The sequence below is a fragment of the Zingiber officinale genome, chromosome 11A (genome assembly GCF_018446385.1).
Source record: "Zingiber officinale cultivar Zhangliang chromosome 11A, Zo_v1.1, whole genome shotgun sequence".
NCBI classification, from domain to species: Eukaryota; Viridiplantae; Streptophyta; class Magnoliopsida; order Zingiberales; family Zingiberaceae; genus Zingiber; species Zingiber officinale.
In genome coordinates this window covers 92,721,588-92,743,484 of record NC_056006.1, presented here as the reverse complement: position 1 = coordinate 92,743,484, position 21,897 = coordinate 92,721,588, and the positions used below count along the sequence as shown (strand labels likewise).

The following is a 21,897-nucleotide window of genomic DNA, read 5'->3' as shown; positions in this document are numbered from 1 at the left end:
CTCGGTGCCATTGTGACCTTTGGCTTTTAGAAGACGATGGGTCGAGAAGACGGGAGGAAAAGAGAGGCGTCGGCTTGGTTATGAGTCGGTCGGCTAGGGTTTTGAGAAGGAAGAAGATCGGGAAGAGAGGAGGTCGGGAGGATTTAATGAGGGGAAAGTGCACAGTGTGATCTGATCGGACGGCTGTCCGAACAGAGAAATCCTGACCGATCAGGGAACGTCCTGATCGGTCAGCGATCGTCCTGATCGGTCAGCGATCGTCCTGATCGGTCATGGGGACCGATCAGGGATCTTCCTGATCGGTCCCTGGACCGATCAGATGTGGATCAGTGGGGTGCCATCTGTGCCGGTGTCTCCTGATCGATCCCTGGATCGATCAGTGAATCTTCTGTGGTCAGGAATGTCCTGATCGGTCGTGGAGACCGATCAGGTATCGTCAAATCTCCTGATCGGTCGTGGAGACCGATCAGGCATCATCCTGATCGGTCCCTGGACCGATCAGTGTCTGATATAATATTCAGTAACTGAAAATATGAGCCGTTATCTATCGGGAATTTTGAAAAGTTCAGAATTCAAGAATTCAGAATCTCCCAAATTCATAACCTAGAATCAACACCCACAAGTAAAAAAAAAAAAAGAGTTCTTAAGGTCGTAGTTTGTGTAGAGCCCTAAAGTTTTAGACTTTAAATCCAAAAGCTCAGACATTTGGAATCTTAGAATTCCAATCTCAGAAAACCTTATAAAACCATATAGTGAAACAAGGTATTAATTAAGACTCAGGATTGCTATGATCAGTTTCAAGTTTGTCAAAATATAAACAACTTGTCCTAATTTTCAATCAAGGCATGTTAAGTATCAATCAAAAATATCAATCAACAAATCATTCATAGTTAGACACTTTTTAGACAAAGGCCCAATCAAGATTCCTTGATTGGAATATATGAGTAAGATCAAGGAACCAATTACACATGAATTATGTAATGGTGTTCCCTATACTCAATTAATGTCTCTTCAACCTAATTATTCAAGGGATGCATGATACATTTTGAATAATTTGGTTGTTCCTAGCATCTCACCCCATATCTAGCAAACAAAAATATTTTGTTAAACCTTATAGTTTGTGTGAGATGTTCCCAAGTTGCCCAAAATCATTCCCAATTTCTCTTGTCATTTTAATTTGTCCTTATTGATCATGATGAAGTCCTAAGGACCTAAGGAGCCAAACACATTCCCAACTCCCTCCTTAAATGACTAAATTCATTCTCCGGAAGGGGTTTGGTGAAAATATCAGCTAGGTTTGACTTTGACTCAACATATGTGAGTGCAATGTCTCCCCTAGCTACGTGATCTCTTATGAAGTGATGATGCACTTCAATGTGTTTGGTCCTCGAATGATGGACTGGATTTTTAGTTAGGTTGATCGTGCTAATATTGTCACATAGCACTTGTACACCCTTATAAGAAAGTCCATAATCCTCTAGGGTGTGTATCATCCACAACAACTGTGATACACTCTCTCCCATGGCAATATATTTGGCCTCGGTCGTGGAGAGAGCAACACAATGTTGCTTCCGACTTGACCAACTAACTAAAGATGAACCTAAAAATTGGCAGCCCCCACTAGTACTTTTCCGATCCAATTTGCACCCAGCATAATCGGAGTCGGTATAACCTACCAAGTCAAAAGACTCAGTACGTGGATACCAAAGACCTACTCTAATTGTGCCTTTAAGGTATCTCAGAATTCTCTTAACTGCAATCAAGTGAGATTCCTTGGCACAGACTTGATACCTAGCGCACATGCCCACAGCAAAGAGTATGTCCGGTCGACTAGCTGTGAGATATAAAAGACTACCAATCATGCTTCTATATTGCGTTAGATCAATTGGTTTTCCACTCTCATCATTGTCAAGGCGAGTGTTTGTCGCCATTGGAGTGGACACTTCCTTAGAGTCACTCATATTGAATTTTCTAAGCATCTCTTGAGTGTATTTTGTCTGATGGACATAAATTTCATCTCGAGTTTGTTTGATTTCAAGTCCGAGGAAGAATGTCAACTCTCCTACGAGACTCATCTCAAACTCACTTTCCATGTGAGAAATGAATTCATTCAAATAGCCCTTGTTATTTGAGCCACAAATTATGTCATCGACATATACTTGGGCTACAAAAATGTTTTCACCATCTCTACGTAGAAATAGTGTTGGGTCTATTTGGCCTCTTACAAAGCCCTTTTCTAATAGGTAAGTTGACAACCTATCGTACCATGCTCGAGGTGCTTGTTTAAGCCCATAAAGAGCTTTCTTGAGCTTGTATACGTGGATTGGAGCTTCGGTACTCACAAACCCCGGTGGTTGTTCAACATAGACTTCTTCTTTAATAAAACCATTTAAGAAGGCAGATTTAACATCCATTTGATAGAGTTTGAAACCTCTATGTGTAGCAAAAGCTAGCATCAGACGAATGGACTCTAATCGTGCCACGGGAGCATAAGTCTCATCATAATCGAGACCTTCGACTTGACTATAGCCCTTGGCTACAAGTCTTGCCTTGTTTCTTACAACTTCTCCCTTTTGATTTAACTTATTTTTGAATACCCATTTAGTTCCATTAATGGTGGTCTTTTTCGGTCTAGGAACCAAGTCCCACACTTGGCTCCTTTCAAATTGACCTAATTCGTCTTGCATAGCTAAGATCCAATCAGGATCGTGCAATGCCTCATCAACTATTTTTGGTTCAATCTCTGAAATCAATGCGACTTCATTAGACTCATTTCTAAAGAATGACCTAGTCCTAACCCCTTGGTGGATGTCTCCCACAATTTGGTCTTGGGGATGATTAGTGGCTATCCTAGATTGTCTTGGTGTTGGTGGAGCCTCATGAATGGTCTCACTCGGCACAGGCAAGGACTCAGTATCAGGCAAAGGATCAGATTGAGTTCTTTGTTGCCTTTGCTCATCACCATCAGAGTCAATTTCGACTCGTTCTTCATTTTGATCATTCAAACTTAGATTTCTAAGTCCAAATTGAATTTCTCCTACATCCCTTGGTTGATCATTTAAGTTAGGGATTTCTTCAAAGGCTACATCAGAGGACTCTTCAATCAGTTTAGTCCTCTTGTTGTAGACTCGATAGGCTTTGCTGGTGAGAGAGTACCCGACCAGTATCCCTTCATCAGCCTTAGCCGTGAACTTCCCAAGATGATCCTTTGTGTTTAAGATAAACACCTTACAACCAAACACCCTAAGATGTTTAATTGTAGGCGGTTTCCCAAACCAAAGTTCATGGGGAGTCTTTCCTAAAAACCTATGTATTAAAACTCGATTTTGCACATAGCAAGCTGTATTCACAGCTTCAGCCCATAAGTAGCTCGGTAGTGAGTACTCATTGAGCATGCTTCACCTCTTGTAAGACTCGGTTCTTTCTCTCCACAACCCCATTTTGCTGTGGGGTCCTTGGAGTTGAGAACTCATGTCTATACCCTTTTGCTTGACAAAATTCTAAGAACCTATGGTTTTGAAATTCACCACCATGATCACTTCTAATGGTTTTAATTGTTGTTGATTTTTCATTTTCAGTTCTTCTACAAAAAGAAATAAAAATGTCTATGGTTTGATCCTTAGTTTTCAAAAAGAAAGTCCATGTGTATCTAGTAAAATCATCAATAATTACTAAACAATATCTACTACCATTCAATGAAATAACATTGTTACAATCAAACAAGTCCATATGTAATAAGTCTAAGGCAGTAGATGTACTCACAGTGCTTTTACCTTTATAAGGTGCTTTTGTTTGCTTACCCATTTGACATGCATCACATAGTTTGTTCTTTTGATACTTGATGCTTGGTAAGCCTCGTACTAGTCCTTTGTTGGCCAACTTCCGAATGTTCTTCATGTTTACATGTGCCAACCTGTTGGTTGCTACTCGGAAAACCTAGAGGTTCCACTGTACAAAAATTTTGTACAAAGGTCTGAACCTTTTCCTAGCTACCATGTGTTCTTTTAAATTAAATTTTGGATCGCCTGCGAAACTTAACACGTTTGATCCAAAACTTAATCTATTTGTTCTTTAAGGTTTAGACTTGGATCTCCTGCGGAACTTAACACGTTTGATCCAAATCACCTAAGTTATTAATTCCATTAAATATTAATTTCCATAATTGGTTCCCAGTACTGACGTGGCGAGGCACATGACCTTCTTGGATATGGGAACAACCACCACCGACTAGACAAAACCTTTTATGGAAAGCTAATATTTAATTTCCTAAAATAACTTTAGGTCAACCAAAAAGAACAATCAAATCACAAGGAAAAGAAAAATAAAAGAACACAACTTCGAAAAACATATTCGAAATACTAGAATCGTAAGCCTCTTGTATTTGGTATTATTTCCATAAATAACTAGCATGATGCGGAAAGGAAAAATTACTAGTTATACCTTCTAAAAAGACCTCTTGATCTTCTACCATATTCCTCTTCTAACCTCGGATGTTGTGTGGGCAACGATCTTCCGAGATGAGAACCACCAAGCACCTTCTTCTTCCTTGCAAGTTTCGGCCACCACAATTCTCCAAGAGAAGTAGAGGTCCGGCCACAACCACCAAGCTCCAAGGGATGCAAGAAACAAAACCACCTTTCTCTCCTTCTTCTCCTAGCTAGAACCGGCCACCATCAAGAGCTCCAAGAGAGGTTGCCGCCGGCCATAAGAAGAAGAGAAGAGGAAGAAGCTAGGGCCGGCCACCAAGGAGGAAAAGAGAGGAGAAGAATAATAGAGTTGATCACCCGTGAAGGCACCTCTACCCCCTCTTTTATAATCCTTGGTCTTGACAAATAAGGAAATTTTAATAAAAAATTCCTTAATTCTTTTGTCATAAAAAAGAAAAATTATTTTAATTAAAAAACAATTTTCTTCTTTTAATAATAATGGCCGGCCACTTCTAATTTCCCAAAACAAGGAAAATTTAATTCACACAAGAATTAAAACTTCCTAATTTGTTTCTAGAAATTTATAAAAATTTCTCCAATAATTTTATCCCTTCATGATTGGTTAATAAAAAGGAAATTTTATAAATTAAAATTCTTCTTTTAAACATGTGGATAATTTCCAAAAGGAAAGTTATCTCTAAAAATTAAAATCTTTTTTCAATCTACAAATAAGGAAAGATATCAAATCTTTTCTTAATCTTTTGTAGAAACTAATAAAAGAGAATATTTAATTTTTAAACTTCTCTTTTAAATTATTATCATGGTTAAAAAGGAAAGTTTTTCTTAAAAATAAAATCTCCTTTCAATCTACAAATAAGGAAAGATTTCAAATCTTTTCTTAATCTTTTGTAGAAAGCTTTAAAAGGAAAGATTTAATTTTTAAACTCTCTTTTAAAACTATGATATCCACATAAGAAATAATTTTAAAAAAAAAAATCCTTTTTAATATGATGTGGCCAGCCACCTAAGCTTGGGCTCCAAGCTATTGGCCGGCCACCTTAAGGCCAACCTTTAGGCTTGGCCGGCCCTAAGCTTGAGCTTCAAGCTTAGCTTGGCCGGCCCCTATTGGTTGGGTAAGAAGGTGGGTATGTGGTGGGTATAAATCTCTATATACAAGAGGCTACGATAGGGACCGAGAGGAGGAATTGGTTTTGGTCTCCCGATGAAATTAAGCTTCCCGTGTTCGCCCCGAACACACAACTTAATTCCATCAATAATAATTCATTCCACTAAAGAACTATTATTGAACTACCGCACCAATCCCAAATTACATTTTGGGCTCCTTCTTATTATGAGTGTGTTAGTCTCCCTGTGTTTAAGATGTCAAATGTCCACTAATTAAGTGAGTTACTGACAACTCATTTAATTAATATCTTAGTCCAAGAGTAGTACCACTCAACCTTATCGTCATGTCGGACTAAGTCCACCTGCAGGGTTTAACATGACAATCCTTATGAGCTCCTCTTGAGGACATTCTCAACCTAGATCACTAGGACACAGTTTCCTTCTATAATCAACAATACACACTATAAGTGATATCATTTCCCAACTTATCGGGTTTATTGATTCATCGAACTAAATCTCACCCATTGATAAATTAAAAAAATAAATATCAAATATATGTGCTTGTTATTATATTAGGATTAAGAGCACACACTTCTATAATAACTGAGGTCTTTGTTTCTTTATAAAGTCAGTATAAAAGAAACGACCTCTAATGGTCCTACTCAATACACTCTAAGTGTACTAGTGTAATTATATAGTTAAGATAAACTAATACCTAATTACACTACGACCTTCCAATGGTTTGTTCCTTTCCATTATGGTCATGAGTTACAGTTTATAATTTATAAGGTATTGATAACATGATCCTCTGTGTGTGACACCACACACCATGTTATCTACAATATAAATTAATTGAACAACTACATATATCATAAATGTAGACATTTGACCAATGTGATTCTTATTTCTAGATAAATGTTTATACCAAAAGCTAGGCTTTTAGTATACACTCTAACACAACCTTCTATGCCAAAGCCAAGATTCTTCTTCTTTTGACATGAAACACTTAATCAAAGCATTAGTAGCACTTTTAAACGATACTTGATAAATATTATCAACCCTTGTGCCTACTAGTACCGTGTCAAGTGTGTCAATGTGTTTAACCAAACATTGACTTGAATGAAATTCAATTGTGTAACCCGTATCACACAATTGACTGACACTTAGGAGATTAAAAGTCATCCCCTTGACTAGAAGGACATTCTTGATATGGAGACATTCGGATATATGAATGTCTCCAACTCCTACAACCTTAAGGCTACCATTATTACCAAAAGACACATTACCTCTACTTTTGTTTTGAATGATTGTAAACAGTGATTTGTTCCCGGTCATGTGCTTGGAGCATCCACTATCAACAAACCAAGTTGATAGATGCTCCCCCTCGACCAATGCCTACAAGACACGGAAGATAGAGGTTTTAGGTACCCAAATCTTGGGACCTAATGCTTCTACAACGAAAGACCTAGGAACCCATGCCTTGGTCATACCTTTCCTAGTTCCATGAGCCCTAGAAACATGTAATCTACTATCTTGAGTTCTAGACATTAGAGAAATGAAACTCGACTCCTTGGGTTGATACCCTAGCCTGGCCTTGTTGTAGACTGCCCTTTGGGCATTTAGAATCATGTCTAGAGTCTTAGAGCTAGTTGAGAACTTCTCAAGCATTTTCTTGAGTTTCTCAACCTCACCCTTTAAAGCCTTGTTCTCATCCTCAAGGACTTCTAGATGTAGGTCATCGACCTCATCTTCCCTAAGGGTCCTTAAGGTTTTTACTTCTTCTTTTAACAATTTATTTTCTGTTTTTGACTTTTTAAGCAATGTAGATAAATGAGTGATAGTCTTATAATACTTTTCTATATGAGAAGAGGTTACCTCTTCATCATCCGACGATGATGAAGCCGCGGTTGAAGCGTCGCTCGAATCTCCCTCACTCTCGGAGTCGGAAACCTCCCTTGCCATGAGTGCTAATTGTCGTGTGCTCTTTTCCATCTTCTCTTCTTCCTCCGATGAGCTTGATGAGGACTCATCCCAAGTGGCCTTGAGAGCCTTCTTCTTCTTGGCTCTTTCCTCCTTCTTTTTGGCTCGTTCCTCCTTCTTCTTAAGTTTTGGACACTCACTTCGATAGTGTCCCTTTTTTCTGCACTCATAACATGTAACATTAGTTTTGTCAATATTTTGTTCACTAGGTTTACCTTTTCCTTTGTATCTCCTGCTCCTTCTCATGACTCTTCTTACGAAATTCGCCATCTCACTTGATGATGATCCACTTTCATCATCGGATTCTGAGGAAGAGGTGGATGAGGAAATCTCCTTTTCTTTCTTCTTTTCCTTCTTCCTTCTCCCATCCTTGCTCCTTTCTCCTGCAACAAGAGCAATACCTTTCTCCTTTTGGCCTTTGTTAGCAAGTTCATGTAATTCCATTTCACAGAAAAATTCATCTAACTTGACAATTGAAAGATCCTTGGATACCTTGTAGGCATCTACCATAGATGACCACAAGGCATTCCTAGGAAAAGCTTTAAGTGCATACCTTACAAGATCGCGGTTTTCTACACGTTCATCTATGGAATGGAGACCGTTAATGATCTCTTTAAACCTACCATGAAGTTCACTTACATTCTCATTTTCCTTCATGGTTAGATTTTGGAGTTGATTCAAGAATAGGTCCCTCTTGGCAATCCGAGAATCTCGAGTTCCCTCTTGGAGCTCGATGAGTTTGTTCCATAGGTTTCTTGCACTCGAGAACGGACCTACCTTGACGAGTTGGTCCTTGGCGATTCCACATTGCAAGGTGACCATGGCCTTGGCATCGGCTTGTGCTTTGCGGAGTTGTTCGGTAGACCATCTAGACGAATCAAGTTCCTTACCTTCTTCATCTTTTGGTGGTGTAAAACCCTCCTTGACGGAAAACCACATGGAGATATCGGTCTTGAGGTAATACTCCATGCGGTTTTTCCAGTATTGGAAATCTGCTCCCTCGAAATAGGGTGGACGGTTGGTGCTGAATCCCTCCTTCATGGCCATTGTTTAGCTCTTTGGGTTGTTAAGCCGAAATGAAGAGCACCAGGCTCTGATACCACTTGTTGGGATCTTAGATGGCTAGAGGGGGGGGGGGGGGGAATAGCCCCTTGAAAAACTTAAACCAAAACTTTTGCACAGATAATTGTTAGCACAGCGGAATTAGACAACTAAAGAAAGGAAAAAACACAAGCACACTAACACTAGGATTTACGAGGTTCGGGGATAACTTGCCCCTACTCCTCGGCGTGTCCGTAAGGTGGACGACTCCTTGATCTTCGGTAGATCGCACCCCGGATAACTTCCGGCTACAAATCCTCCTTCTCGGTGGAGTAACCTCCCCACAACGTCTCAAGAAAGATCTAAGTTAAAGCATGAGACTTACAGAAACTCGGTGGCAAAGGAGAATTGAAATGCTTACAACCACGCGAGGATCAATAGCAGAAAAACAGAGATCGTAGTTCACCCGAGAGCTCAAGAACTTCGCACAACAGCACACACTTTTCTTTCAAGCTTTCTTGTTGTTGTTCTTGTTCCCCTCTCGCTGTTTTTATTGCTTCTCAAAACCTTATCTCTGCTGTCACAGATCTGGTCCAAACTGCGCAAATCAGCGCTGCAGCCAATCCCTTTTCCTCCTTCTCTGAACTCACACCAATGATATCACAGTCAACACTGGCGTCTTCTGAGCTCGAACCAATCCCCAGGAGTCAAGCAGATCGTAGCCAGATCACAGCAGTATCCGTTGATGCCTGAAATGCACCATGCGCCGCTGAAACCAGCAGAAAGACCATTTGTCGCATTCCTCTTATGAACTTAATTTGAAATTAGGCTTGGAATGATACCTGTTAACCTGCAAACTCAAAAGCTAACAGCACAGAGGATTACATCACATAAATGAATGAGATATATCAAAAGCAGTGAAGGAATCGCTGATACAGCGAACAAATCAGAGTGTGTGGATCGGTCACCAGACCGATCACAGTGCCTTGGACCGATCAGGCTATCTGAGGCCATTCTGATCGGTCGCAGTGACCGATCAGATTGAGTGTGGATCGGTCCACAGACCGATCCACTTCTTTCTTTCTTCTTCAGATTCTCACTCAGTGTGCTACTGAGTGTTTTCTGATCGGTCTGCAGACCGATCAGATTTCACTCAGTGTGCTACTGAGTGTCATCTGATCGGTCATCAGACCGATCCGTGGAACACAGTTTCACTGGATCGGTCTGCCGACCGATCCACTGATTCTTGTGTCACTGGATCGGTCTACCGACCGATCCAATGTGCCATGTAATGTCCACTTAGGTCCCTCTCTGACCTAATCCGGAGAACGAGCTACCGAGCCCTCTCTGACCTAGTCCGGTCCAGAGAACGAGCTACCGAGCCCTCTTCCGACTTCGTCCGGTCCAGAGAACGAGCTACCGAGCCCTCTCTGACCTAGTCCGGAGAACGAGCTACCGAGCCCTCTCCGACTTCGTCCGGTCCAGAGAACGAGCTACCGAGCCCTCTCTGACCTAGTCCGGAGAACGAGCTACCGAGCCCTCTCCGACTTCGTCCGGTCCAGAGAACGAGCTACCGAGCCCTCTCTCACCATTCCGTGCCAAGTCACCATACTTGGACTTTTCCCGTGCCAAGCTCCCTGCTTGGACTTTTCACCAGATGTCTTGACCCATCTGGATTTCCCTTGCCTGGCTTCACTCACCAGGACTTTCCCTCCCAACTGATCAACCTCGATCAGTAGTCATTCTGAGTTTAATCAATATCTGATACAAACTTAAATCAGTGTCAACATCAAAACAACAGCCAGGTCAGACTGTAACAACAGGCACTAACGCTCCTTGTGTTGCAAGACAGCGCGAAATCTTCGTTGAGTCAATAGCAGAGCTACATCCCAGCTCACTACCTTTATCGATTTCGGACAGGATCAATGGCTAACCGTTTCTAACTGTCTACAAAAGAAGACACAATTAGTATCTATTATAGTCGTACCTTTTTTGCCGAGATTTTGTTTTGAGTTGAGGTTATTGTTTAGTATAGTCACGCAAAGAGTTTGTTCTTCTATGAGCAAAAGAAATGCAAATGTTAGAGAAGTTCGATGATTCAAAAACCCATTCAGACATGATGTTGTAGGTTGAATTGACACTGGAACTGTCATCCTATCCCTCTGGACTGCAGTCAATGATTTTATTCAGCTGATCTTGATGAAGTTGAATTACTCTTTCTGATAAACCAAGGCCCAGATCTAATGACTGCTTGCTGATTTGAGAGATTGTAATCTCGGGGGTACTACAAGATCCGAACAGCTCTTGGAATTTTGTGAAAGGGGCTGAATGTGGAGACCATTTATCACTCCATAAGTATTTTGCCCATTCCCAAGCTTTCTACGAGTATTTGCAAGAATGAAGTCTGAGTTTCGCAGTCTTCCCATAACAAACTTACCAGTTTCAGGTTTCATGACAGAATACATTTGCAAGAATGACATCTGAGTTCTTCCAGGTCTTCCCATTTACATAAATTCAAAACACAACTTATGCACACTCAAAAGCCAACTTTCAAATATTCATCCTATTTAGGATTCACATATGATCCTCTTAACGATATTGCTATTTTAGAATTAAGACTAATAAATGAGAAATTAAGAGTTTGTTTATCCTCCGACAGAATCTTTTGTCGATTCACCAGCTTTGAATGCATTTTTCCATCCTTTACCCTTTTATTTTAGCAGAAATACTAAGATGTAGGGGGCCAAATGTTCGATTTGTCCTTAGAAGACAATGGTAGAGGGCAGAGGAGGACAAGTAGAGACCAAACTCAATGATGCTAATGATCTAGTAATGCATATTCAACAGAGCTTATGATTAAATATCTATTATAATATTCAGTGAGATAAATATTCTTGTAAAAGTCAAGCAGGCCATCCTGGTGCCTCGTCTCATTATCCATGTCAAGATGGGAAATACTCTTGTTTTTGAAAATTCACTGTGTGAAGAGACCTTATCCCGTCTTCTGCAGATAAGGGAGGGGAAAAGATGATGTTGCCAAGTTCTGTCATTGTGACAAGATATCTGATTCTCGATTGCCATAAATGCATCCGCTGCCTCTTTGCCCTCCAATCAACCAAACTTCATGCCCTGTCAATATTCCTTTTCAGTAAGGTTCAGTGAACAGCATAGGCTCACTTCGGGGACGAATCTGTGGGGGCACTGGGGGGAACACTTCACACAATCGTATGAAGGCTCATGATGTGACTGTAGAATCAAGCTGCGTTTAATCTCGTGTATAAACAGTAGATTGCATGGCATTGTCAAAGTTGCACGCACAGTTTCCTTTTATTAGCAGGGACCATTTCAATATTCAACACCTACAGTCTCCCCCTACTGAAAAATCATACATCACCTTTATCATGAATCAGACAAGAGTTTATGAATCTGGTAAAATATAAGCCAAAAAATTCCCTGAGTGCATAAATGCTGATGGGTAGAGGAACATGGGAGTGTGGGGGTCGAAATCACCAAAAGAAGATAGGTCTTTTTCAGACTAAATTGTGTGGAGTAGGCCCATAATCCATTGTTGTAGGTAGAGAGAATACATAGCACATCAAGTTGTGTCAACTGGTTCACGAGCATTTGTTGCAATCCAATAGCAGCCCCCATGTGGACAGAGCCACCTTCATGTCGATATCGCCTTTCGGTGTCATGGAGGATCAATGATCATCCAAGGCTAGGACTAGTAGGGTCTGAAACTCGAAAACAAAAACAGTTAAAACTTCAGTCGAGTTTTACCTATCTGTGACTTTTGTTGCTGTGGTATCGATTCGATAAGAAAACGAAGTGAATAGATAATCTTATTTCATAAAAGACCAAAAGAACAGATGCATTATTAATGTTTAATGGAGATCTAGAAGGAAATCTTGGAGATATTCTTTGAGAAGAATTGCAATTAGAAGTGTGATGTTGATGGTTTTTTTTATACAATTTCATCCAGAGACATAACAGTAACATTGTTGAGAATCAGTCATCGGCAACCAATAATGATGGATTATATGTAAAACATAAGAAAGTGAAAAGTTCTGAGTGTGATGGTCCAACCATCCATTTCTCTTCTCACGTCCCAATCCAACCTTTTGTTTTCAAGCTTCTCTGCCTTCACTCTTTCAAATGCACAACTCTTTCTCTCTGTCTCTCTCTCTCTCCTTTGTTGATACACTTATAAATAAACCCCATAAGGTCATTCAAATTCCACCATATGAGGCATGGAGGAATCAATTAACTCATCTATGAGCAGCTCCTTCTCCTGCTCCATGGATGGTTCAGAGGAGAGTGGCTGGACCATGTACTTGGAGGACTTCATGGCATCAGAGGAGAGATCACCGGCTGCTGGTGGCTGCAGCTCCTCCAGTGATATCTGTTTCTCATCCACCATCTCTGATGCTGCTTCATCCACTTTTGCTGCATGTCAGCAGCCATCGGCTAAAGCTGATGCACCAGAAGATTACAGAAAACTGTGTCTGAAGAGGAGGAAAGGATTAATGACAAATGCTGATTCTTTGGAAGATACTGCTAGCTCATCTCTTAATAGCCCGAAGGTCATATATAGAACGTGAATTTAAGTACTTATTTATAATCCTCATGATCCCTCTTATGTAAGACAATATATTCTTTTTAATCTACAAGCAGGTTATTGAGAGTTACTTGACTATCAATCCAACGAAGAAAGATTATCACACCCTTCAGAAAGGCACACCACAGGCATTTTTATTTTTCCCCATTTCATTTAGTTTTGATGCTTTTGCTAATTTTGATTAAATAAATTGGGGTTTTAGGTCATGAATGAGCAAGAACTGAAAGAAGTTGACGATGAATTCAAGTTTACTGAGGGGACAAATGGATCTTCAATCGTGAAGAATAGAGGGATTTGTTTAATTCCTTTGTCTATGTTAGAAGACTACCTGTGGGATAAACCTTCACTTTGGATAATTAACGAGCCTGGAAACTCTAATTGTGCCCATGAAGTTGTGGACATTCGATGTATATGGATCTTTTAATCAATATGTGTAATCAAGGATATTTCCCTCCTGATTTACAGTGTTATTTTGCAATTGCACTTGATACAGGCAGTTATGGATGAACCCAGATATGACATGACAATCAAAGTCAAGATGAGGTGGCTCTCAAGTTAAAGGAAGGTGATAGTAAGGAGATCGATTCACTCTCAACAAGGCTTAGCTCCTGACCCAACGCTAAGGCTCTCAGTATAAGGACGGTCGACCAATAGGTCGTTCGAACCAAAGGAGCCTAGTGCTCTCTGCTTGTCGTAAGACACCTAGCATATACTCGACCATCCATCATCCGCTCAGGTTCAAGAGAGTTCTGACCGACGACAAGTTAGTTTGGGAGTAATATTCGAACAGGATCCAGGGACCTAGCGTCCCGCTTTGGGTGCCTAGTATACAGTGGGTCAATCTAGCAACCGGTCAAGTATATGAGCTTTCACTGTTCATTCCGTTGTCCTCTATATATGGGCAATCGGGTATATAATTGATTAGAATTACAAGACTCAGTATTCTTATCTTCGCTGAGCGAACATACAAGACAAATCTCAAAAGGAATCTGACCGAATTTCTAGCTAGAGCTCAAATATCACTTTAGGGACAAGCCTTCCAATACAAGGACAATCGGCGGAAAGCACCGATCGAGCCTCTCGGGGCTTATTTTCCCATTTTCCAAAAACAAGTATCCTTGTGTATGGTTGATCGATCATAAAGCTGTCCGGACCTAGGAGACTTGATTCTCTATTCATAATCAGATCTCTAGCATTACACAACATATGCCCAAGCAGTTTTAAGGATCAAACGTCGTATTATACTCAATACTCTGCTTTTATGTAAATATACCCGGTCGGCTAAATATACGGTCGGGATATCTTCGGGGACCACATTCTAAGAGAATCACAACAGTCTGTCAGAAAATAATAACTGTTTGTCAGAGAATATTATTTTATTATTACACGAGCATTTAATAGAATCTTGAAAAAACTCTGCACTTTTTATCAACCGACACATTATGACAGTATATCCCTTCAACTGTCGTATTAATGGCGTAAGTTACAAAAAAGGATACACATGGATAACAGAAGATTTCTTAGGCGGTGACTATACGCCTCTCAGACTATATATATTTCCTTACTCGACAACTTCTGATATTCTCTGTCATCTCATGATTGTAGAGATTATTAGAGATGGTATATAAAGGAGGTCCTCTCCGATGACAAGACACGCTTTAGAATACATTTTTACTACGCACACGCTCTGCTACACATTTACTATTCGATTTCCCGCTGGAATATTACATTGACTTGACCGTCGAATGACCTTCGCAAAAAATCCTTGGTTTTTGGCACGACATTTGTCTACTTTCTCGAGTGTATGCAGGAAGGATTTTCGCTCCTGTTCGTAACCCCTGCTTCAATCTAAAGCCTTTGTTTAGTCAACCTTACAATCATCTACCTAGCGTGTCATCTCTCCAACTTTTAGACAGGATCAACCCTCGTAATTTTTAATAATTAAATTGGAGTTAAAAAGAAAGAATATTTAATAATAATGATGACGATAACAAGATTCAAACCAATCATAATTTACATTGTTTTAAATTATTCAATCAACTCAAGCTTCAGCAATCGAATAAGTCAATCTCATCAAACCTTCAACACACCGCACACCATGCAAGACGTTATAGTCAACAGCAAATCTCAAAAAGTGAACGAAAGAGCTGCGATCGCAGCAGCCCCCAGTGAGCTCACCACGCCGACCACCTTGGCAGTGGCCGCATTCGGCGGCGGCGATGGTTCCCCGGTGGCTCCTTCCGCCGGAGCCGAAGCAGGAAGAGGAGCGGGCGCCGGCGAACTCGTATTCGTCCTGTCGGCCAAGACGACCACGTGTAGCTTCTCGTTCTTGTCGCAGTTGTCTTTGACTCCGCTGACGAAGTAGAAGTTGCCGGAGTGGGTGAAGGTGAACACCGTGTTGCCGTCGTTGAATTGGTCTATGTGGGAGGAGGTGTTGCAGTTCTTGTAAGCGTCGTCATCAACTAACAAAACAGAGTCTTCGTCCGGGAGGTACGTGAACACTTCATTCAAATTATTCGAATTGAAATCGTTAAGATAAATGGCCAATTAATCATAGAAAGCGACAATTTTGAACTAGTTGTTGTGGAACTCACCTATGGAATCACCAATCTTAAATCTATTTTTTTCAGCCCACTGATTGTAGGTCATGGCATTGTTGTCAGGCACACTCCATCTTCCCGAGCCACCTACCTTGAACTGTGTCCCAGCAGCTAATGATAGAACCATGAAGGAGGAGGCTAAAACCAGGCATAGCGACGAGTTTGCCATTAAGGAAGAAGTTTGTATTAGTTCGAGTCTTAGATATGTTGTAGGCTATCACGAATGATGGTATTTGTAGAACTCATCCAGATGTGCCAGTAGAAGACTGCTATCTGAGGCAAAGCATAAGTCTTTTTGCTGAATATTTTTATTTTTTTTGCTTTTGCCCCACCTGTCTGACTGCCCTTGCAAGTTATGCTTTTCCAGTTTGCCTCCTGCTATGAGAATATTCATGTCTTGCAAATAAAGCTACAGATATTAGCCTCATGCAGATTGGGTTTCGTTTACATGGTGGTGTGGAGGTGATCCATGAGCTTAAGGCCCATCTATCTGGCTTGGCAGTTGGCATAATTGGTCTAGGGGCCAGAGCGAATGGGCAATGTTTCCATCACTGGGAGAGAAGAAAATGCAACAATCAATTTATGATAATTCTTTGAGAAGAAAATAGAATTATTGAAGGAATTGCTCATCGGAATTGTATTACATAAGCTTCATTTGCATTCACAATCCAATATACAACCATAATTAAAAGTAAAACATCTTCGGTACTAGCTTAGGGACAGGCTAGCGGAGGTACTGGATGAACGAATCACCTGTTGCCACCACCATTAAAAGCAAAACAGGAAAAAAAAAAAAAAGAAGACATTGAACAGAGCAGCAACTTTCAATGCATGTATAGGATTTTCCTTATCATCATATATATGAAATCTAAATTCCTCGGAGCTGGTCTGGTGCTTCATTATCGTCTCCCAGTGAAGCTACATATGGAGCTCTGACTCTTGATGCCTTTTTCGAAGGCCTTGAGGAGGAGGATTCAGGTCGGTGTTTTCTCCTCTTCATCTGTTTTGGAGCTCTGGGAGTGCCAGTTTCGGAGCTATTACTGTCTTGGAACGATGTTTCGATGCCTCTTGCTCGATAGGATCCTGATACAATTCAAAACATGGCACTTTCAGTCATGTTTAGTATTCTGCTGATGAAGATGATGAATGAAGACTGTACCTTGAGAACCCGAAAGCGATCGTCTAGCTTGCCCAACATTGCCGAGAGAAGAGAAATCAGCTGTGGAATTGAACTTTTTCATCTGCATTTGAACAAGGCAAAGATCACAGTCACAACATCGCTATTCATGAAAGAAAAATGTGTAACATTGGAGGAATTATTATTCTTCATACCCAACTTGGAGAATGGACAGAGTCGCAATGCCCGCCAATATGTGCTACATGTTTGACATCTGTTGGATGCCCAATCTCCATTTCATCCTCCTTAGCAGCTACCAAACCAGAAGAAACCAGAGAAGGAGAGAAACACAAATTTAAAATAACGAAAGGAAAATAACAACAGAGCCAATTAAAGCATTTACAGAAGATCTTTGATATGTGCTTGAATCCCCTGAATAGTCCTTTCACCCTGGTTGCCATTGTTCTTTTAGAGGGATGGTGCACTGCTCCTGCTATCGTTTCCACAACATTCAAACACTGATTTGGAGAGGATTTTAGAGGAAGGAAAGAGGGTAACAGCAACGGCAGCAGCAACAACAAGACTTCATAATTAGGGAGACAAAGGGAGAATTTTGTTGCTGTGTTCGTTAGGGAGGTGGGGTGATTCTTGAAAGCGAGGAAATGTGAGCTGGGACGAGAGGCGAACTGTTAACGTTTCCATACAACGATACTTCGATCGCATCCAATATATTTTAAATTGGTGTGACAAAAAATTAAAAATATATTTTAACAGCCAGAAAAATCATGTGAAATAATAAAATTTCTTATTTATTTCATGTTAACTAGAATTTGTGCACTGATAAAAAAATAAGAATTGTCAACTAATATTAATCAATCATATAGACAAGTAAGCAAACAAAAAGTTTAAGGACAGTGAGCAGTTTGTTACTTGTCAACAACAGATCACTTCTGAATTATACTTACTCTTTCGTCAATTAAACAACAAATGAAGAAGGATGTTGATGAAGTTGGAAAGATTGCTCGCAAAATCAAGGACAGATTAACAGATATGGACAGTAGTTTATTTCCAGTGCCAAGTTCTGTTTGAATCAAAGCCAACTGTAATTTTGTAGGTTTAAGAACAACAAAAGATATGCAAATTTTAGAAGCTCGAAATAGAGAACTACTGTCTATCTCACTTTCAGCATCAAGCGTGAACACAGCTGGTGAAGTGCCTAAACAAGAACAAACTTGCTCAGGATTGTACTCATTTTGATGTGAGAATTGAATCTGAATCACATGATTTTGAACCGAGAAGAGTTCAATAATTCTGGAAATTTTGTTTTACAGAGAGTTATGCACAAGCCCCTATCGAGTCAATTATTATATGACAGTGATCTTTTGACCTTGGCATTTCGTCGAACACTTCGCTTGCGTTGGGAAGCTGAGTGCTCGATAGGGCGGTGTCAGAAGGAAAGGGCCACCAGGATGGCCTGGCGGCAGCGGGCGCGGGCTTGCTCGACCCGCTCCGCCAGCGTCTCCTCCTTGACGGCGGCGCGCACCATGGCCAGGTCCATCTCCATGAGGCGCAGGACGCGGTTGAGCTCCGTCACCATTCGGTCCTCCACCTCGCCTCCGGCGAGGAGCACTTCCGCCTCCTCCCGAGCCCGCTCCGCCACGATCTCTCCGGTCTTCGCCAGCAGCGCCGGGGACCCGAACTGCCCCCGGCCCATCAAGGTCTCCAGCTTGTCGAGGAAGTCCGCGACGACCCACCCCTTGGGCTTCTCGACCTTGATCTCCTTGGTCCGCTTCCACCCGATCTCGAAGTTGGGCGGCTCCGGCCGCTGTAGCGCGGAGCTCCGACGGGAATCGCGGAGTATCGCCGATTTCCATCGCTTCTCGATCTCTAAGGAGGTGTTTGCGTACGGAGGGATCTCCGGGAGCTCTTCGGATGGGCTAGGTTCGGTGGTAGCGGTCGGGTTTGAGTTCACGTCAAGATCAGAGTTCGCACTGGAGGAAGAAGAAGAAGAGGAGCAGTGAGGGACAGACAAGGAGGCAGCAGGAATCTTTTGGCGTGAAGAATGGGGATGGTAAAGGCGGGAGTAGGGTGAGGAGAAGAGGTGGAAGGCGGAGGAAGCCATCGGGGCGACTGAGACTAAAGAGGATTAGGGTTTTGCAGCGATGCAGTTGGAGATAAGGAAGATAGTGATATGGATATTCTTCTGTGTGGACTGAGATAAATCTCATTTGGCGTGAACCTACCGAGCCGAAGATGACGAGCATTGCGATATTGAAATTGAAGGTGAATCAAACATTACCGTTCTTTTGAGTTCATCAATCCTTTCATCTTTGGGTTTGGACGTGATCATGTGAAGGAACAACCATTTCATCTTTTGATGGATTTTTATTTTGAATAATGCTGCTTTTGGTTTTTCAGCTTCGGCAGTGAAAAGTTGGGTGAACGTTTTACTTCCATAGTTAATGTGGCATTGTGCTCTACCGCATCCTAACTCCTGACTGGCGTTCCATTTAATATTGTCTTGCGAATTACTCGGCAAATACCCGTCTTTATAATTTTTAGACCCCGGCTGAGGTTGTGCATGTGCTCCAATCGCATGGCGGGCACGAATGACAAACGGAACCCATACCATCCATAATTACGGTTAATTTGACCTTGTCACAATGCCTTCACCTATCTCAACGAGCTCTCACGTTTAGGGATGGCAACGGGGCAGGGATGAATTTGTCATTTTCATCTCTGTCCTGCTCTTATTTTTTCAGATTCGAAGATTTCTTGAATCCGAATCCATGGGTTCGGAGATTCTCCATCTCTGTCCTATTTCTAAATTTAATTTATATTATTATTATTTAATAATAATTATTAATGATAATATTAATATTAATATCAATTTCAATAATATTATTATATGAAGAAAAAGAAAAAACTGGGTTCGATTTTCCAAACCTGTTGTTGGAGATGCCCTTTTGGAAAAAATATATATTATTTATAAACTTTCTTGTAGAGTGTATATAATTGTGTATATATTTGTACAACAAAAATGAAGGAGAAATACAAGAGAGGCTTACATTTCAACATAAGTACATAACCATTAATTCAATGGAATTGTGTTTTATGAGATGCGCAGCATTCGCAATCTTCTAATGTTTAACCGGCGATGGACCGTGAAATTTCACAGAAACAATTTTAGCTACACTACATGAGATTCGGGGCGGGTTCGGGGATGGAGATAGTATTCCTATACCCATCCTAAACCTGCCCCATCCTCGAAAAATCGAGAATCCCCATCCTCATTTCGGATTTTCCCTGCGAGATCCCAAACCCACAAAAAAAATTGTGATCCCTACTCATGTTGAGATGATAAGATCCATTTTAATGTTTCATATTTGACACATCAAAGGATATGTAATTCAAAATTAGAAAATCTCCAAATTTTTTTTTTTTGTGATTATGGAGTTAATTAACAGTTTTTTTTTTACTAAAAATATCATCTGACAAGAATAAATATGAAAAAAGAAAAAGACTAACAAAAAACCAAAAAAAAAATATATATATATATATATATAACTTTACAAAAGTAGAAACAAGACGTAAAAAAATTTAAAAAATAAAGAAAAATTAAAAATAAAAAAAACATAAAAAACAAAAAAGAATGTAAAAAAATGTAAAAAGTAAAAAAAACGTAAAGAAAATTAAAAAAATGTAAAAAATTTAAAAACATAAAAAAAATAAAAAAATTGTAAAAACAGAAAACAAAAGGTAAAACGTAGAAAAAGCAAAAAAGTAACAAACATTTAAAAAAAAAAAATGTAGAGTTTAATAATAAACTTGTTATATGTATAATTTGTTTTAGGTAATATAGTAAAATATTAAATTAGATTATTTATTAAATTTTTAAATAAATAATTTTTTATTATATTATCTAAGTTGAATCAAATAATTTGTTATATTTTATTCAACATAATTTTGTAATTACATAACTAACATTATATATGATAACTATTACTCTAATGTGAGAGGTGAAAATATTTTCTGTATATGCAGGATGAAATTCACCCACAATTGTGTTGTAATTTTCGAGCCGTAAAAATCATTTTTTGTATTGCGGAAACCTCGAAGTCCCATGCCACCGGATCCGTGCGAAGATAAAAAAAATTTCGTGTATATATTTTCTAACCTAGATCTACTCTAGATCTACATGGTAGAGACTTATACCTTTGATACGAAGCCCTTCGCTTATCCCGCTCGTCCAAGAAGATGCCAGATCTCAAGGGTGTCAAGTGAATACCCCTCTATGTGTATCCACACGAACGATTAGGTGGAGAAAAACCTCTTAAGTGTGCTAGCACTCAAGAAGGTTTCGGCCAAGGAAGAGGAGAGGGAGAGAAGAAGAAGAGGAATAATAATGATCGATAATGAAAATAAGAGTGCCACCGGATCCGTGCGAAGATAAAAAAAATTTCGTGTACATATTTTCTAACCTAGATCTACTCTAGATCTACATGGTAGAGACTTATACCTTTGATACGAAGCCCTTCGCTTATCCCGCTCGTCCAAGAAGATGCCAGATCTCAAGGGTGTCAAGTGAATACCCCTCTATGTGTATCCACACGAACGATTAGGTGGAGAAAAATCTCTTAAGTGTGCTAGCACTCAAGAAGGTTTCGGCCAAGGAAGAGGAGAGGGAGATAAGAAGAAGAGGAATAATAATGATCGATAATGAAAATAAGAGTAAAAAAATGGCTTAAGTATTTTCATCTAATGAAAATACTTAATGCTCATTAACACCATTAATGAGCCTCATTAATGAGCCTTAATGAGTATTTAATGAATATTCATTATTCATTAAATGGTCATTTTGAAACTTATTCAAAATTTGAATCTAAAATTCAAATTGAATTCCATTTATCATTGAATTCAAAATTCAATGAATATCATCATTAAGCCTCACTTGAGTCTAACTCAAGTCTAGCCTCACTTGAATTTAAC

The 21,897-nt window shown here is 40.1% G+C and overlaps 4 protein-coding genes across 4 annotated transcripts; 1 reads left to right on the top strand and 3 right to left on the bottom strand.

Annotated features, from left to right (window-relative positions):
• Positions 1-12,798: 12,798 nt before the first annotated feature.
• LOC122032726 (vascular-related unknown protein 1-like) lies at positions 12,799-13,646 on the top strand. The gene is made up of 2 exons (XM_042592040.1): positions 12,799-13,156; positions 13,248-13,646. The coding sequence occupies exons 1-2, from the start codon at positions 12,824-12,826 to the stop codon at positions 13,374-13,376; spliced, it is 462 nt and encodes a 153-aa protein (XP_042447974.1). The 5' UTR covers positions 12,799-12,823; the 3' UTR covers positions 13,377-13,646.
• Positions 13,647-15,137: 1,491 nt separating this feature from the next.
• Positions 15,138-16,006, bottom strand: LOC122032341 (early nodulin-like protein 1). Its single transcript, XM_042591622.1, has 2 exons — positions 15,786-16,006; positions 15,138-15,692 (listed from the first exon to the last, which is right to left on the bottom strand). Exons 1-2 carry the CDS (start codon positions 15,958-15,960, stop codon positions 15,319-15,321), a joined length of 549 nt encoding a protein of 182 aa, XP_042447556.1. The 5' UTR covers positions 15,961-16,006; the 3' UTR covers positions 15,138-15,318.
• Positions 16,007-16,422: 416 nt separating this feature from the next.
• On the bottom strand, positions 16,423-17,801 carry LOC122032680 (CRIB domain-containing protein RIC10-like). The gene is made up of 3 exons (XM_042591998.1): positions 17,124-17,801; positions 16,951-17,032; positions 16,423-16,874 (listed from the first exon to the last, which is right to left on the bottom strand). The coding sequence occupies exons 1-3, from the start codon at positions 17,367-17,369 to the stop codon at positions 16,660-16,662; spliced, it is 543 nt and encodes a 180-aa protein (XP_042447932.1). The 5' UTR covers positions 17,370-17,801; the 3' UTR covers positions 16,423-16,659.
• A 388-nt stretch (positions 17,802-18,189) lies between these two features.
• Positions 18,190-19,404, bottom strand: LOC122032679. Its single transcript, XM_042591997.1, has one exon. It carries the CDS (start codon positions 19,028-19,030, stop codon positions 18,356-18,358), a length of 675 nt encoding a protein of 224 aa, XP_042447931.1. The 5' UTR covers positions 19,031-19,404; the 3' UTR covers positions 18,190-18,355.
• Positions 19,405-21,897: the final 2,493 nt, after the last annotated feature.